The sequence below is a fragment of the Mesoplodon mirus genome (genome assembly GCF_964341445.2).
Source record: "Mesoplodon mirus genome assembly, contig: HAP1_SCAFFOLD_551, whole genome shotgun sequence".
In the NCBI taxonomy this organism is placed as follows: domain Eukaryota; kingdom Metazoa; phylum Chordata; class Mammalia; order Artiodactyla; family Ziphiidae; genus Mesoplodon; species Mesoplodon mirus.
Genome location: NW_028295459.1, coordinates 1 through 15973, shown reverse-complemented (window position 1 = coordinate 15973; position 15973 = coordinate 1). Strand labels below are relative to the sequence as shown.

At 47.0% G+C, this 15973-nt stretch overlaps 4 protein-coding genes across 4 annotated transcripts; all 4 read right to left on the bottom strand.

Moving 5' to 3' along the window:
- Positions 1–1283: 1283 nt before the first annotated feature.
- On the bottom strand, positions 1284–3261 carry LOC309797459 (uncharacterized protein C2orf78-like; the record flags this gene model as incomplete). The annotated part of the gene is made up of 1 exon (XM_082645982.1): positions 1284–3261. The coding sequence occupies exon 1, from the start codon at positions 3174–3176 to the stop codon at positions 1284–1286; it is 1893 nt and encodes a 630-aa protein (XP_082502108.1). The 5' UTR covers positions 3177–3261.
- An 86-nt stretch (positions 3262–3347) lies between these two features.
- LOC309797457 (uncharacterized protein C2orf78-like) lies at positions 3348–5051 on the bottom strand (the record flags this gene model as incomplete). The annotated part of the gene is made up of 1 exon (XM_082645981.1): positions 3348–5051. A coding segment is annotated over one exon (780 nt), but the record flags the coding sequence as incomplete, so codon positions are not given.
- Positions 5052–11388: 6337 nt separating this feature from the next.
- On the bottom strand, positions 11389–13366 carry LOC309797456 (uncharacterized protein C2orf78-like; the record flags this gene model as incomplete). Its single annotated transcript, XM_082645980.1, has 1 exon — positions 11389–13366. The coding sequence occupies exon 1, from the start codon at positions 13279–13281 to the stop codon at positions 11389–11391; it is 1893 nt and encodes a 630-aa protein (XP_082502106.1). The 5' UTR covers positions 13282–13366.
- Positions 13367–13452: 86 nt separating this feature from the next.
- On the bottom strand, positions 13453–15156 carry LOC309797452 (uncharacterized protein C2orf78-like; the record flags this gene model as incomplete). Its single annotated transcript, XM_082645976.1, has 1 exon — positions 13453–15156. A coding segment is annotated over one exon (780 nt), but the record flags the coding sequence as incomplete, so codon positions are not given.
- Between the last annotated feature and the right edge of the window lie 817 nt (positions 15157–15973).

Genomic DNA, 15973 nt, shown 5'->3' with positions numbered 1-15973 from the left:
ACTATCCACTATCCACTGCCTCCATCTCTCCCTTCTCCCCACGTCATTCCTTTTGACGCCCACCCCTGCCGCTCTCTCCCAACCTCACTCCCTCGAGCTGCCCCACGAGGCCTCCCAGGGAGCCCCTGAACCGCTGGGCGCCTGCGTCCTGTGGCTGTTGGAGCGGCTGCCCAGTGCGCGTGCCCCCACCGCTCTCACCCGTGAGAGTGGACGCTTCCGTCGGAATTTTCTCGTGCGTTTCAGTTGATGGTGATGTTTACAGAAGGTGGCACACCCCCTGGTCAATGGAGGAAGCCCCTCAAGTTAATACTTAGGCCTGTCCAGAAGTTTGATGTCGTCCAGCAGTAACCTCAGCATGCTGTGCTCTGAAAGCCAGGTTGGACGCCTGCAGGCACTTGCAAATACTGAGGACTTCAGAGGCATTTGGGCCTCAAAGTGAGGCCTTGTACCTCCACATGCGATGTGACCTCAGCCCTTTGCTGCACGTCTCTAAGTGAAGTGGCACAGGAATACTGGCCTTGCCTGTCGTTGCCAGGATTAACTGAATAGTGCATTAGCTGCCCTGGTGCTTAGGTGTTGAGTACATGGTGATTTACATACCAGGCCCTATCCCCTAGGATAACTCTGAGCCCTAGCCACCTCTCTGGTAGATTTCCCTATACCCCCACTATAATCACACCTGCATAAGGCAACTCAAACCTTTCCGAGATGTGTCCTGAACCTCTTGTTTTCTTAAATACCTGTGTGGTGGTTGTGAGACTTAAGGCCAACCTCCCCAAGAGACTTTTTCTATTTCTCCTAGTAAACCTAGACTCACCTTCCGTCATCTTCAACTCTACTCACATTTTGTTCTTTCAGCCCTGACCTCTGACCCTGCTCTTTACTTCTGCCATTTCCTCCTCACTCCTGCTTCCTTTCATAAATCCATAAATCTCTTCTGGCCTTCCTAGCCCTGGGCCACGTTCCTTCCTCTTTCCTCAGTTTTTACCCCTTTCCTCCCCTTTCCTTCATCCAACTTTCAGTGCTTCCTTTCTCATGCAGACTTTGATTCCAACCCCATCAAAAACAAAACAAAACACAAAAACTTAAAGCACGCCACAGTTAGCAGCATCTCAAAATTCAAAAGGTTTATTACTCGTCTATTAATTCGATGACATTCATTTATTCAGTTTTATTGTTTTAATAAATATACAGAAATAAAAACAGAAATATATAATTAGAGAATAAATAGAGGAATTTATACCTGGTGCCCAAGGTGGCACCAACAATCCTAGCAGCTCTTACTATAAATATCCGTAGTAGTCAGCGATTTCCATTTCCTTTTGCCTCTCAATGAAAACTTGCAGTTTCCCCAAAGAGGTGTATTTGGCGGCATTCTCACGTTCTTGTTGCGCCCGCCTCTTCATGGCCTCCCGCTCTGGTCTCTGCTCTTGTTCGATGGGCTTTGACATGACTGGCTCAGAAACGTTGGGTTCCCTCCATGGTCTTCGTTGCTTGCTGAAGTCTTGGAGTAGAAATGGGGTTTGGAGCTTGGGTGGGGACCGGCGCTTAGTCAGAGCAGGGGGAATAGGCCCCCGCTGGAGAAAAGCGAAAGATGAAGTCTTGTAGGGTGCAGGCCTAGGAGCAGCAGACTGAGGGACACTAGGATGGATATGGGCGGTCCAACCCGGTTGGGTTGGGTTGGTCACAGTTGGCTGAGCTGGTTTGGCAGGACCTGGCAAAGAGGCAGGAGCTGGCTGGGATGAACTGGCTGCAGCAGGTTGAGCTGAGTTAGAAGAAGCAGGCTGGGCACGGTCCGCCACAGCAGGCCGATGTGAGGCCAGAGACTGTGGCCTCCGAGGAGCAGGTCGAGCTTGAGGCTTGTCCCAGGCAGAAAACTTGACCTTCTTAGGTGGAGGCAGCTCATACTGGGATGGAGATGGACACTGTTTTTCAGCACTGCTGTCTGGTTTCTGGGCTTTGACTTGAGTTTTCTCAGGACTCTTACCCTCACGTGGGGTACGCCGCCATGGCTGGATAGCTGGGGGTGGCTGGGGGTCTTTAGGGTTGCTTGAATTTCCCAAGACCCGACAGGAAGAGAGCCCAGTTCTCTTATCATTCTTCTTCCCCAGTGCATGAAAAACCTTCACAGACTCCAGCATGCGCATGCCTAGGGAGGTTCGAGGCTTTTTAATGCTCTCATGGATAAGCTCAGTTTGGTGTTCCTTTCGCTTCGTCTTGGGAATTGTTGGCTTCTCTTCTGCCTTGACTTTGTTCCCTGACTGCTTCTTCTCTTCAGCCTTCTTTCTTCCTCTGGTCCTTGTGGTCTTTTCCTGCCCGTGGCTCTTAGTTTTGCTGATCTTTCTGGATGCAGCTTCCTGAGGGTTGCCTTTAGAATGCTTGGCCGTGTTCACAGGAGCCCTGCCACTGACTGCAGCATTGCATAGAACCACTTCTCCCCCTAACAGGCACTGTGGATTCTTTGGCTGGATTTTGGCCTTGGGAGCACCACTGATAGGCTCAGAGGCTTTATGTTTGTTCTTCCTGGGTTGATCAGAGGGATCCTTTATGACACTTGGCTTTTCCTGCACCTGATTCACTTTAATGACCCTGGTGTCTTTGGCTTTGATCACGTTGGGACCTTTGGATTGATGAAGATCTTTCAATGAATTAAAGAGCTGGGGAAGGTGACTATGCTCCGCCAGTGTAGTAGTGTCTGCAAAACCACTGCTAGATTCCATCCCATTTTCAAGTGTCCCTAGGTCCTCAAGACTCAGGCTGTCCTTTCCCAGATGAGCATTTTCAGAACCAGGCTGCTCCTCTTGGCTGACGGGGTCAGTGCAGCCCGGGAGCTGGTGAATATCAGGGATTCCTGAAGGGAGTAGTGGAAGCTCTTGGTTTTCTCTTGGGATCTGGTAGGCATCCAGAGGCTTTGAAAGCTTGGTTGTACTAGCCTCCAAGTTCTTACTCTCTATTTGTCCCTGCCTTGGAGCTGGAGGCAGGGCCAGGAGACTACTGGCACTCTGGACTGGAGCTGTCCCTGAAATGTCCCCAAGTTCGGGTGGTGGATTTCTCTCAAGTATCTGAATACTTCTGCTCCTGCAGGACTCGGGGAGTTCTTGAGTTTGTGTCACACAAAATGTCTGGATTGGAGGTTGCCATCCCAGGGAAGTTTTCATCACCAGGGAAGTCTCCATCCCTACAAAGGAGTCAAGGTAGAAGTCAGTCCCTCGTAAGTGAGATGCTCCCCCTAAACACCAACACAGCAATCATGTACCTTTCAAGGTATATGATCGCTGTGTTGGTGTATAGGGGCAAGATGGGCAAGGCATTTCTACTAACTCTTCTTAAGGACCATGGACAGTGTTCTATGCTACGAGATAAGTGGTGACTGTTGTAATTCTTACTGGTGATCATTTCCTGTCACTGATTCTTGGTTTTCTTTGTATTTCACAGGATTGTTATAAGTCAATTAAAAAATGAGTCTTATTTTTCAAAAATGAAATGTTTTACAAAGCCTAGCATTCTCATATAGAGTCCGTTCAATTCTCCCCACGTTCCTGAGAGGCTAAGAACACTTCACACCATGAACTAGGAGAGGGAGTAGAGCCCTTCCTGATGAAATAGATAAACAAAGACAGAGTCTTAGCCTGCTTGCTCTGGACAGGATCTCGGACCCTAAGGTCTTAAATCCTGGTATATATTAAGGAAGTGAGGACAGTTAAACTGGCACTATCATAACAAGAGTTCTGAAACACCTTCCAAAGAGACTCTAGCAGTAGATTAGGGAAGGGAGAGATACAGTGTGGTAGTACAGGGGGAATGATCGGCTACAGCGGTGAAAAATGTGGTACCTATTGGTATGCTCTTGGGGTTCTTGTACATGTAGCATAGATGACCTTTACAGTGTCCCTCCCACCTTCCCACCTGCAGTAGGTGTTCTTTTTTAAAAAATTTATACTCATTTATTTATGTTTTGAACTTATTTATTCTGTGTATGTATTTTTTTTGGCTTCACTGGATCTTCTTAGTTGCTGGGCTACTCTTAGTTGCTCCATGGCATGTGGGATCTTCCCAGCCCAGGGCTCGAACCCGTGTCCCCTGCATTGGCAGGCGGATTCTTAACCACTGCACCACCAGGGAAGCCCTAGGTGTTCTTATGTAGAGTCTAAATACAGACAGCCCTGAGCAAAGGTAGTGGTTATTAAAGACTCAGGATCTAAATGCTACCTGTCTATACACCACTTCCCAGCTGTAGAGTTGACCCCATTTTTGAATGCTGACCTCATTGTTCAACTTTCTTGCTGTTTGTACTCACCTGGAAAACTTGTTTCTGTGATGTGGTGCGCAGACACAGGGTAGTAGATTCCAGAGGTGGAAGCTGGTGGTAAGATATTGGTGGGCTGAATCTCCTTTAGTACCATTACCATTTCTGGTTGCACAGAGGCCCTACTTCCTGTGTATGACACAGAGCCATAGGACTGCAGGCAGGAGCCAAGTTCTCCATACAGTAAAGACCCCAGTGTGCCGTGGTTATAGTAAGATACCTGGCTTCCTTCCTGGTAGGGAAGTGACAGGCTATGTCCCTGATTTGGAATCTGAGATGGCGTTCCCTGAGCAAGGCTGGCAGAAAGTGATGGATATAGAGGGGCCATGGTATTGGTGTCTGCAGTTTTATCATACTGGGCTGCCATAAGCATGGAGGAAGCAGCTGTGTGCTGGTCAGTGAGTGCCAGAGTAAAGTCTCCGAGTGAAGAAGAATTCTTTTCAGTGCTTCCTGTGATGCCCCACTCAGAAACACCTGGATAGGATGCAGCTGAAGTGGAGATCTGGCTCTGGTCAGTAACTCCAGATAACATAGTTGTGCTAGAATGTTGGGGAAGGTAGGCACTACCCATGTGTGTCTGGAAAGAGGTGGCCGTAGCTGATGCCGAACTGACGGCAGGAGCAGAGACTCTGGAGAAGTTGCAGACACTTGCTGTTAGGGAAGCTGCATTGCTCACCACAGGAAGAGAGTGCTGCAGAGAATTCAGAGTTCCAAGTACAGATGGATTTTGGCAATTTTCTGTAAGAACAAGGGGGTGACGAAAAAATCAGGGAGACTGATAAATTCCCACTATGCTTGAGGAAGGTTCTTGCTATCAGGACACCTCTACTGTCAATACTTACTGAGAATCCAAAAATCAGACAGTTATGATGGTTGTAAGGACTGAGCAGTTTTACACTCTTCTGTATTAACTGCCTGTGCTCCCATCTTGGGCACAGATGGGCAGAAGACCCAAGTGGTATGGTTCAGACATTGTTCTCTAGGATGGAAGCAACCTTCTCCCTGCCCTATCTTTCCCTTCAGCCTGCACTAGTATTGACTTCTATGCTGTTTCCTAGACTGGAAGCATTTTAGAACTAGGAGGGCCTTAGAGAACTTCTATTTTCCCAGTCTCACTTCATGAGGAAGGAAACGGAGGCTCAGAGAGGTCAGGTTGACTTGTTCAAGTTCTCTCATTATGTTAGTATCCTTACCAGGTTTCAGAACCTAAGTATCCTGACTTCCTTGCCAGGACGCTGCTCTGAGCATGACACTGCCAGAAAGCAGGAGAAATAGAACTTATAATACAGGCATTTTCTTTGTCCGTTAGAAAACAGTACGGCTATTAATTACCCTTGTGATCTTCAGTGTCTCACTTTGCTTGTGCAGTTCCCACGCTCTTACCTAGAGTTCACATATAGCTCAGCCCAAGTGGTAAATTTAAAGAGTCATTTTTACCCTCTTCAAGCCTGGTTTCTCATCCTACCTCAAAAGGATTACCCGAAAGTGAATTTCTGACGTGCTTTTGGAAAGAAACAAGCGATCTGATTCCTTCAGATTGCTCGTCTGTAAAGTGGTTATAGCACCACCACCAATAATGATGGGGACGTCCTCCTGCTTGGCCATCCCTTTCCCGCTCTCTCCCAGGGCCCTCAACACCGTCTGCTCTGTGCTGCAGTTCGGGACACAGCTGGGCGTCGTGGGCGGCACTGGCTGCCCCCGCGCCACACTGACAGTGACTGTGTCCACTGCGGACCCTGAGCTGCGGGACATCATGGAGGTGAGAGCACCCATCACCGCCTTCTTCCGATGGCCTCGCCTGCAGGTGGAGATACGGACCCCCAGAAAGGAGCGCAGGGCCTGCGGGATGGTAGAATGGGGTCTCAGAGACTCTGTGGCAAAGCACAGATGCAGAGTCACTGGGCACTTGTGGGCTGGCCTGCGAGTGGATAGCCGGCCATAGACAGCTGGTTGACCCGGGCCGGCCACGGGAAGTCGGTGGGCGCGGGGAGCGGTCTGGGGGCAGCTGAGCCCTCCTGGCAGGTGCTGGTCCCCCAGTGCCCGGGGCAGGGCCTACCTAAGTAACTGCCCGTAGAGAACTTGGGTGAGATCGGTCCTTGGAGAGAGAGCTGGGCTCCGAGCATTCTCCTTCAGTTGCCAACACGGCCAAAAGCGAAGTGCGCACCGTTTGGGCTGTTGCCGGTATTTATAGCTCTGCAACCTGTGAGCGAACAATGGGCTTGCGTTTGCGGGACGCAATAGTTTAGGGAGGGGTGGCGCATGCGCAGAGTACACGTCACGCCCTGAGGCGCACAGGTGAGAATGCGAGCCTGGACCGTCTAGCGCTTCTGAATATCCCGGGGTCTGAGGGTTGGAGGTGTTTGCCTTGAGGGTGATGAGCTTCTTGGCAGGACAGCTGGCCCTTCTCCCCTGGCCTGGCCCCAGTGCTGTCGGGGGAACTAACTGTACTGGACGGGGTCCCTGCCCAGCCAAGTGGAGCAAGGTTGCTGGCTGTGCAGCTCCCACAGGAGGCGGCAGCTCTGGCAGCAGCGCCTCTGCGTCCTTCTGCCCTTTCCCCTGGCGGCACTGGAGGGGAGAGCCGCTAAGAGCACAAGTGCCCACACCACCAGGAGCTCGATCGTGCAGGCTTCTGTTTAAGGTTTCAGACTTTAAGAGTAACAGAAAAGCGTTGAACTTTTTTTGTTGAAGGTGAGTGTGTGGAACATCCCCAGTTGCATTTTCAACCTATCATTTTGCTACCGCGTGGAGAAGGCACTGCAGGGAGAAAGAGTGGAAGCGAGGAAACAAGTTAGGAGACTTTTGTAGAAATTGGGCATAATGGTGGCTGGGACCAGGGTATGGTGGTCATTGTGGTGGAAAGATGTGGACAGATTCTAGAGGTATGTAGGCAGTATCATTGTTAGCACTGCTGGTGGGTTGAGGATGAGGGCGAGGGAGAAATAGCCGTCAGTGATGGTGATTCCTAAGTTTCTGGCTCCTATGGTTGGTTGGATAGGGTTTTTTAGATATGATGTTCATATTTATCCTAATTTGTCTTTTGTTATTTGTTGGTTCTTGATGAATACTCTGTCCTATTAAGTCTCCTGTTTTTAGCGTACAGAGCATTTTCACCGAAACTGACTGTTGCATGTTAACAGATAACTTTTTACCATCTGCCAGTTTGGTCCTGTATTTTATTCTCTTTCATTTATTAATTAAATTGTTGTATTAATGTAAATAGTTATATTAATAGATTTTCTAAAGTTGCGTTACCCTTGAGTCCTTGGAATAACGCCTTTTGGTAGTCATGGTGTATATCATTCTTTAATAATTATCGATTAGATGTGCTGATGTTTCTTTAGGATTTTTCTACCTATATTTGTAAAGCGAAATTGTACGTTTTTTGCAAAAGCTTGATTTTCTTTCCTTTTTATTTACAAATGACTCGAATTTTGTTGTTTTGTAGTTATTTGATTGATGTAGAAGGCATGTGGCCAGATGATGCAATTGGATATAAGTATAAGGGTTGTCACTACTTTTCCGTTTTTATAAAATTTGAAGGTAGAAGTGTAGGGGAATTTCTCAAATTTTGGAAAAAGAGAAAAGTTTGTAATTCATTTTTTCTGACATAAGATAACTTTTTGCTAAAAGTTTATAAAGGAATGTATCTGGAAATGGTGAGATATAACAGCCTGAATAATTAGTCAGTGGATTTCAGCATTTTTTTCTTTTTAAAATTTATTTAATTAATTTATTTATTTTTGATATTATATGCACTGCACAACCAAGGAAGTCCCTTTTTCTTCCTTCCTTCCTTCCTTTCTTGAAAGCTCCAAGTCATTTAAAATACATGACTTCTTACTAAAAATCTGCAGTTCATATAACCAAGGGGTTTATAACTTCTCCTCTAAAAGTTATATTCCTGGGACTTCCCAGGTGGTCCAGTGGTTAAGACTCTGTGCTTCCAATGCAGCAGGCATGGGTTCAATCCCTAGTTGGGGAGCTACGATCCCACATGCTGCACAGCCAAAGAAATTTTTTTTAAATGTTATATTCCTGTATGATTGAATTTAGTGGTTTAGACTTTCTTTTTCTTTCTTTCTTTTCTTTCTTTCTTTCTTTTTTTTTCTGGTACACGGGCCTCTCACTGTTGTGGCCTCTCCCGTTGAAGAGCACAGGCTCCGGACACACAGGCTCAGCGGCCATGGCTCACAGGCCTAGCCCTCCACGGCATTAGGGATCCTCCCGGACCGGGACACGAACCCGTGTCCCCTGCACCGGCAGGTGGACTCTCAACCACTGTGCCACCAGGGAAGACCTTGACATAATTCTTTTGAATTTGGATAGTGCTGATGGTTGTACAGCACTGTGAATGTATCTAATGTAACTGAATTGTATAATTGAAAATGGTTGAAATACTAAATTTGGTTTTATGTATATTTTACCATAATAAAAAATCAGATGAACGAACAGCATAAACCAGAATTAGGTAAGATGATAGAACTCAGGACAGAATTCAAAATAAAAGAAAAAAAATTCAGAAAAGCTGACTAAATTTAAAATAATACAAGAGTGGGGACTTCCCTGGTTGAGGAACTGAGATCCCACATGCCGCAGGGCAGCCAAGCCTGCACGCTGCAACTACTGAGCCTATGTGCTGTGGAGCCCACGCGCCACAACTAAAGAGCCCACGAGCTGCAAGAAAGAGCCCACGCACTTCAACGAAGAGACCACGTGCTGCAACTAATACCCGACACTGCCAAACAGAAATAAATTAAATAAAATCATACGAGTGAATGAACATAATGGATAATGCCTTAAGAGAAACAAACAAGAAAAGGAAACAGTTTTTTAAATCAAAAAGAAGATAAAAAGTTTAGAGAAATGGCAAACATAAAAGATAGGCAAAAAAGAGTCAGGACAGCTCTGAAAAGAGTAACATAAGTACGTATAAGAATCTATTATACCATACAAGTGACATTTCAAATCAGTGGGACAGATTAGTCAATAAATTGTGAAACATACATGTTGAGGTATAAGTAATTCTCTGGAAGATTCCACGGCACGGCAAAAGCAGATGTCTCTGAGGAGGGAAATGTGTGGCTGGGGAATGTGGGGAAAAGGGTGTCTTTTCTTTGAGTGCCCTTGTGTACCTTTTCTAATGTTCTGTCATGTGAATTTATTACCTCTGAAGTTCACCTGAGTTCAAACCCCAGTTCCCCCAATTGCCAGCTCTTAATCTTGGGCAAACTCTTCACACTCTCCAAGCCTCTTTATCTGTGAAATAAGGTCAGTAACTTAGCCTGGTGCTGCCTGGCACAGAATACACTGTCAATAAATGGAGATTATTAGTGTAAAAAACCGAAATGCCCATCGATGGATGAATGGATATTTTAAATGTGGTGTATGTGTGAAATATTACACTGTCATAAAAAGGAATGGAGTACTGACACGTGCTACGACATGGACGAACTTGAAAACATTATGCTAAGTGAAAGAAGCCCCACACAGTGGTCACATTTGTATTATTTCATGAAATGTCCAGAAAAGGTAAAACCATAGTGATAGAAAGGAAATGTGTGGTTGCAGGGACTGAAGGAGGAGGGGATGAAGAGGGCCTGCTGATGGTTATGGGGGCTTCTTTGTGGGGTGATGAAAACGTGATGGGATAGATGATGGTGATGGTTGCATAGGCTTGAAAATGTACGAAATGACACTGAATTTGCGGTCTCAGAAGGTGAATTTTATGGCATGTGAATGACATCTCAAAAAAATAATTTTGAAAATGAAAATTGCCAGTTTTCCCATTTTCACTATCCACTATCCACTGCCTCCATCTCTCCCTTCTCCCCACGTCATTCCTTTTGACGCCCACCCCTGCCGCTCTCTCCCAACCTCACTCCCTCGAGCTGCCCCACGAGGCCTCCCAGGGAGCCCCTGAACCGCTGGGCGCCTGCGTCCTGTGGCTGTTGGAGCGGCTACCCAGTGCGCGTGCCCCCACCGCTCTCACCCGTGAGAGTGGACGCTTCCGTCGGAATTTTCTCGTGCGTTTCAGTTGATGGTGATGTTTACAGAAGGTGGCACACCCCCTGGTCAATGGAGGAAGCCCCTCAAGTTAATACTTAGGCCTGTCCAGAAGTTTGATGTCGTCCAGCAGTAACCTCAGCATGCTGTGCTCTGAAAGCCAGGTTGGACGCCTGCAGGCACTTGCAAATACTGAGGACTTCAGAGGCATTTGGGCCTCAAAGTGAGGCCTTGTACCTCCACATGCGATGTGACCTCAGCCCTTTGCTGCACGTCTCTAAGTGAAGTGGCACAGGAATACTGGCCTTGCCTGTCGTTGCCAGGATTAACTGAATAGTGCATTAGCTGCCCTGGTGCTTAGGTGTTGAGTACATGGTGATTTACATACCAGGCCCTATCCCCTAGGATAACTCTGAGCCCTAGCCACCTCTCTGGTAGATTTCCCTATACCCCCACTATAATCACACCTGCATAAGGCAACTCAAACCTTTCAGAGATGTGTCCTGAACCTCTTGTTTTCTTAAATACCTGTGTGGTGGTTGTGAGACTTAAGGCCAACCTCCCCAAGAGACTTTTTCTATTTCTCCTAGTAAACCTAGACTCACCTTCCGTCATCTTCAACTCTACTCACATTTTGTTCTTTCAGCCCTGACCTCTGACCCTGCTCTTTACTTCTGCCATTTCCTCCTCACTCCTGCTTCCTTTCATAAATCCATAAATCTCTTCTGGCCTTCCTAGCCCTGGGCCACGTTCCTTCCTCTTTCCTCAGTTTTTACCCCTTTCCTCCCCTTTCCTTCATTCTCCCATCCAACTTTCAGTGCTTCCTTTCTCATGCAGACTTTGATTCCAACCCCATCAAAAACAAAACAAAACACAAAAACTTAAAGCACGCCACAGTTAGCAGCATCTCAAAATTCAAAAGGTTTATTACTCGTCTATTAATTCGATGACATTCATTTATTCAGTTTTATTGTTTTAATAAATATACAGAAATAAAAACAGAAATATATAATTAGAGAATAAATAGAGGAATTTATACCTGGTGCCCAAGGTGGCACCAACAATCCTAGCAGCTCTTACTATAAATATCCGTAGTAGTCAGCGATTTCCATTTCCTTTTGCCTCTCAATGAAAACTTGCAGTTTCCCCAAAGAGGTGTATTTGGCGGCATTCTCACGTTCTTGTTGCGCCCGCCTCTTCATGGCCTCCCGCTCTGGTCTCTGCTCTTGTTCGATGGGCTTTGACATGACTGGCTCAGAAACGTTGGGTTCCCTCCATGGTCTTCGTTGCTTGCTGAAGTCTTGGAGTAGAAATGGGGTTTGGAGCTTGGGTGGGGACCGGCGCTTAGTCAGAGCAGGGGGAATAGGCCCCCGCTGGAGAAAAGCGAAAGATGAAGTCTTGTAGGGTGCAGGCCTAGGAGCAGCAGACTGAGGGACACTAGGATGGATATGGGCGGTCCAACCCGGTTGGGTTGGGTTGGTCACAGTTGGCTGAGCTGGTTTGGCAGGACCTGGCAAAGAGGCAGGAGCTGGCTGGGATGAACTGGCTGCAGCAGGTTGAGCTGAGTTAGAAGAAGCAGGCTGGGCACGGTCCGCCACAGCAGGCCGATGTGAGGCCAGAGACTGTGGCCTCCGAGGAGCAGGTCGAGCTTGAGGCTTGTCCCAGGCAGAAAACTTGACCTTCTTAGGTGGAGGCAGCTCATACTGGGATGGAGATGGACACTGTTTTTCAGCACTGCTGTCTGGTTTCTGGGCTTTGACTTGAGTTTTCTCAGGACTCTTACCCTCACGTGGGGTACGCCGCCATGGCTGGATAGCTGGGGGTGGCTGGGGGTCTTTAGGGTTGCTTGAATTTCCCAAGACCCGACAGGAAGAGAGCCCAGTTCTCTTATCATTCTTCTTCCCCAGTGCATGAAAAACCTTCACAGACTCCAGCATGCGCATGCCTAGGGAGGTTCGAGGCTTTTTAATGCTCTCATGGATAAGCTCAGTTTGGTGTTCCTTTCGCTTCGTCTTGGGAATTGTTGGCTTCTCTTCTGCCTTGACTTTGTTCCCTGACTGCTTCTTCTCTTCAGCCTTCTTTCTTCCTCTGGTCCTTGTGGTCTTTTCCTGCCCGTGGCTCTTAGTTTTGCTGATCTTTCTGGATGCAGCTTCCTGAGGGTTGCCTTTAGAATGCTTGGCCGTGTTCACAGGAGCCCTGCCACTGACTGCAGCATTGCATAGAACCACTTCTCCCCCTAACAGGCACTGTGGATTCTTTGGCTGGATTTTGGCCTTGGGAGCACCACTGATAGGCTCAGAGGCTTTATGTTTGTTCTTCCTGGGTTGATCAGAGGGATCCTTTATGACACTTGGCTTTTCCTGCACCTGATTCACTTTAATGACCCTGGTGTCTTTGGCTTTGATCACGTTGGGACCTTTGGATTGATGAAGATCTTTCAATGAATTAAAGAGCTGGGGAAGGTGACTATGCTCCGCCAGTGTAGTAGTGTCTGCAAAACCACTGCTAGATTCCATCCCATTTTCAAGTGTCCCTAGGTCCTCAAGACTCAGGCTGTCCTTTCCCAGATGAGCATTTTCAGAACCAGGCTGCTCCTCTTGGCTGACGGGGTCAGTGCAGCCCGGGAGCTGGTGAATATCAGGGATTCCTGAAGGGAGTAGTGGAAGCTCTTGGTTTTCTCTTGGGATCTGGTAGGCATCCAGAGGCTTTGAAAGCTTGGTTGTACTAGCCTCCAAGTTCTTACTCTCTATTTGTCCCTGCCTTGGAGCTGGAGGCAGGGCCAGGAGACTACTGGCACTCTGGACTGGAGCTGTCCCTGAAATGTCCCCAAGTTCGGGTGGTGGATTTCTCTCAAGTATCTGAATACTTCTGCTCCTGCAGGACTCGGGGAGTTCTTGAGTTTGTGTCACACAAAATGTCTGGATTGGAGGTTGCCATCCCAGGGAAGTTTTCATCACCAGGGAAGTCTCCATCCCTACAAAGGAGTCAAGGTAGAAGTCAGTCCCTCGTAAGTGAGATGCTCCCCCTAAACACCAACACAGCAATCATGTACCTTTCAAGGTATATGATCGCTGTGTTGGTGTATAGGGGCAAGATGGGCAAGGCATTTCTACTAACTCTTCTTAAGGACCATGGACAGTGTTCTATGCTACGAGATAAGTGGTGACTGTTGTAATTCTTACTGGTGATCATTTCCTGTCACTGATTCTTGGTTTTCTTTGTATTTCACAGGATTGTTATAAGTCAATTAAAAAATGAGTCTTATTTTTCAAAAATGAAATGTTTTACAAAGCCTAGCATTCTCATATAGAGTCCGTTCAATTCTCCCCACGTTCCTGAGAGGCTAAGAACACTTCACACCATGAACTAGGAGAGGGAGTAGAGCCCTTCCTGATGAAATAGATAAACAAAGACAGAGTCTTAGCCTGCTTGCTCTGGACAGGATCTCGGACCCTAAGGTCTTAAATCCTGGTATATATTAAGGAAGTGAGGACAGTTAAACTGGCACTATCATAACAAGAGTTCTGAAACACCTTCCAAAGAGACTCTAGCAGTAGATTAGGGAAGGGAGAGATACAGTGTGGTAGTACAGGGGGAATGATCGGCTACAGCGGTGAAAAATGTGGTACCTATTGGTATGCTCTTGGGGTTCTTGTACATGTAGCATAGATGACCTTTACAGTGTCCCTCCCACCTTCCCACCTGCAGTAGGTGTTCTTTTTTAAAAAATTTATACTCATTTATTTATGTTTTGAACTTATTTATTCTGTGTATGTATTTTTTTTGGCTTCACTGGATCTTCTTAGTTGCTGGGCTACTCTTAGTTGCTCCATGGCATGTGGGATCTTCCCAGCCCAGGGCTCGAACCCGTGTCCCCTGCATTGGCAGGCGGATTCTTAACCACTGCACCACCAGGGAAGCCCTAGGTGTTCTTATGTAGAGTCTAAATACAGACAGCCCTGAGCAAAGGTAGTGGTTATTAAAGACTCAGGATCTAAATGCTACCTGTCTATACACCACTTCCCAGCTGTAGAGTTGACCCCATTTTTGAATGCTGACCTCATTGTTCAACTTTCTTGCTGTTTGTACTCACCTGGAAAACTTGTTTCTGTGATGTGGTGCGCAGACACAGGGTAGTAGATTCCAGAGGTGGAAGCTGGTGGTAAGATATTGGTGGGCTGAATCTCCTTTAGTACCATTACCATTTCTGGTTGCACAGAGGCCCTACTTCCTGTGTATGACACAGAGCCATAGGACTGCAGGCAGGAGCCAAGTTCTCCATACAGTAAAGACCCCAGTGTGCCGTGGTTATAGTAAGATACCTGGCTTCCTTCCTGGTAGGGAAGTGACAGGCTATGTCCCTGATTTGGAATCTGAGATGGCGTTCCCTGAGCAAGGCTGGCAGAAAGTGATGGATATAGAGGGGCCATGGTATTGGTGTCTGCAGTTTTATCATACTGGGCTGCCATAAGCATGGAGGAAGCAGCTGTGTGCTGGTCAGTGAGTGCCAGAGTAAAGTCTCCGAGTGAAGAAGAATTCTTTTCAGTGCTTCCTGTGATGCCCCACTCAGAAACACCTGGATAGGATGCAGCTGAAGTGGAGATCTGGCTCTGGTCAGTAACTCCAGATAACATAGTTGTGCTAGAATGTTGGGGAAGGTAGGCACTACCCATGTGTGTCTGGAAAGAGGTGGCCGTAGCTGATGCCGAACTGACGGCAGGAGCAGAGACTCTGGAGAAGTTGCAGACACTTGCTGTTAGGGAAGCTGCATTGCTCACCACAGGAAGAGAGTGCTGCAGAGAATTCAGAGTTCCAAGTACAGATGGATTTTGGCAATTTTCTGTAAGAACAAGGGGGTGACGAAAAAATCAGGGAGACTGATAAATTCCCACTATGCTTGAGGAAGGTTCTTGCTATCAGGACACCTCTACTGTCAATACTTACTGAGAATCCAAAAATCAGACAGTTATGATGGTTGTAAGGACTGAGCAGTTTTACACTCTTCTGTATTAACTGCCTGTGCTCCCATCTTGGGCACAGATGGGCAGAAGACCCAAGTGGTATGGTTCAGACATTGTTCTCTAGGATGGAAGCAACCTTCTCCCTGCCCTATCTTTCCCTTCAGCCTGCACTAGTATTGACTTCTATGCTGTTTCCTAGACTGGAAGCATTTTAGAACTAGGAGGGCCTTAGAGAACTTCTATTTTCCCAGTCTCACTTCATGAGGAAGGAAACGGAGGCTCAGAGAGGTCAGGTTGACTTGTTCAAGTTCTCTCATTATGTTAGTATCCTTACCAGGTTTCAGAACCTAAGTATCCTGACTTCCTTGCCAGGACGCTGCTCTGAGCATGACACTGCCAGAAAGCAGGAGAAATAGAACTTATAATACAGGCATTTTCTTTGTCCGTTAGAAAACAGTACGGCTATTAATTACCCTTGTGATCTTCAGTGTCTCACTTTGCTTGTGCAGTTCCCACGCTCTTACCTAGAGTTCACATATAGCTCAGCCCAAGTGGTAAATTTAAAGAGTCATTTTTACCCTCTTCAAGCCTGGTTTCTCATCCTACCTCAAAAGGATTACCCGAAAGTGAATTTCTGACGTGCTTTTGGAAAGAAACAAGCGATCTGATTCCTTCAGATTGCTCGTCTGTAAAGTGGTTATAG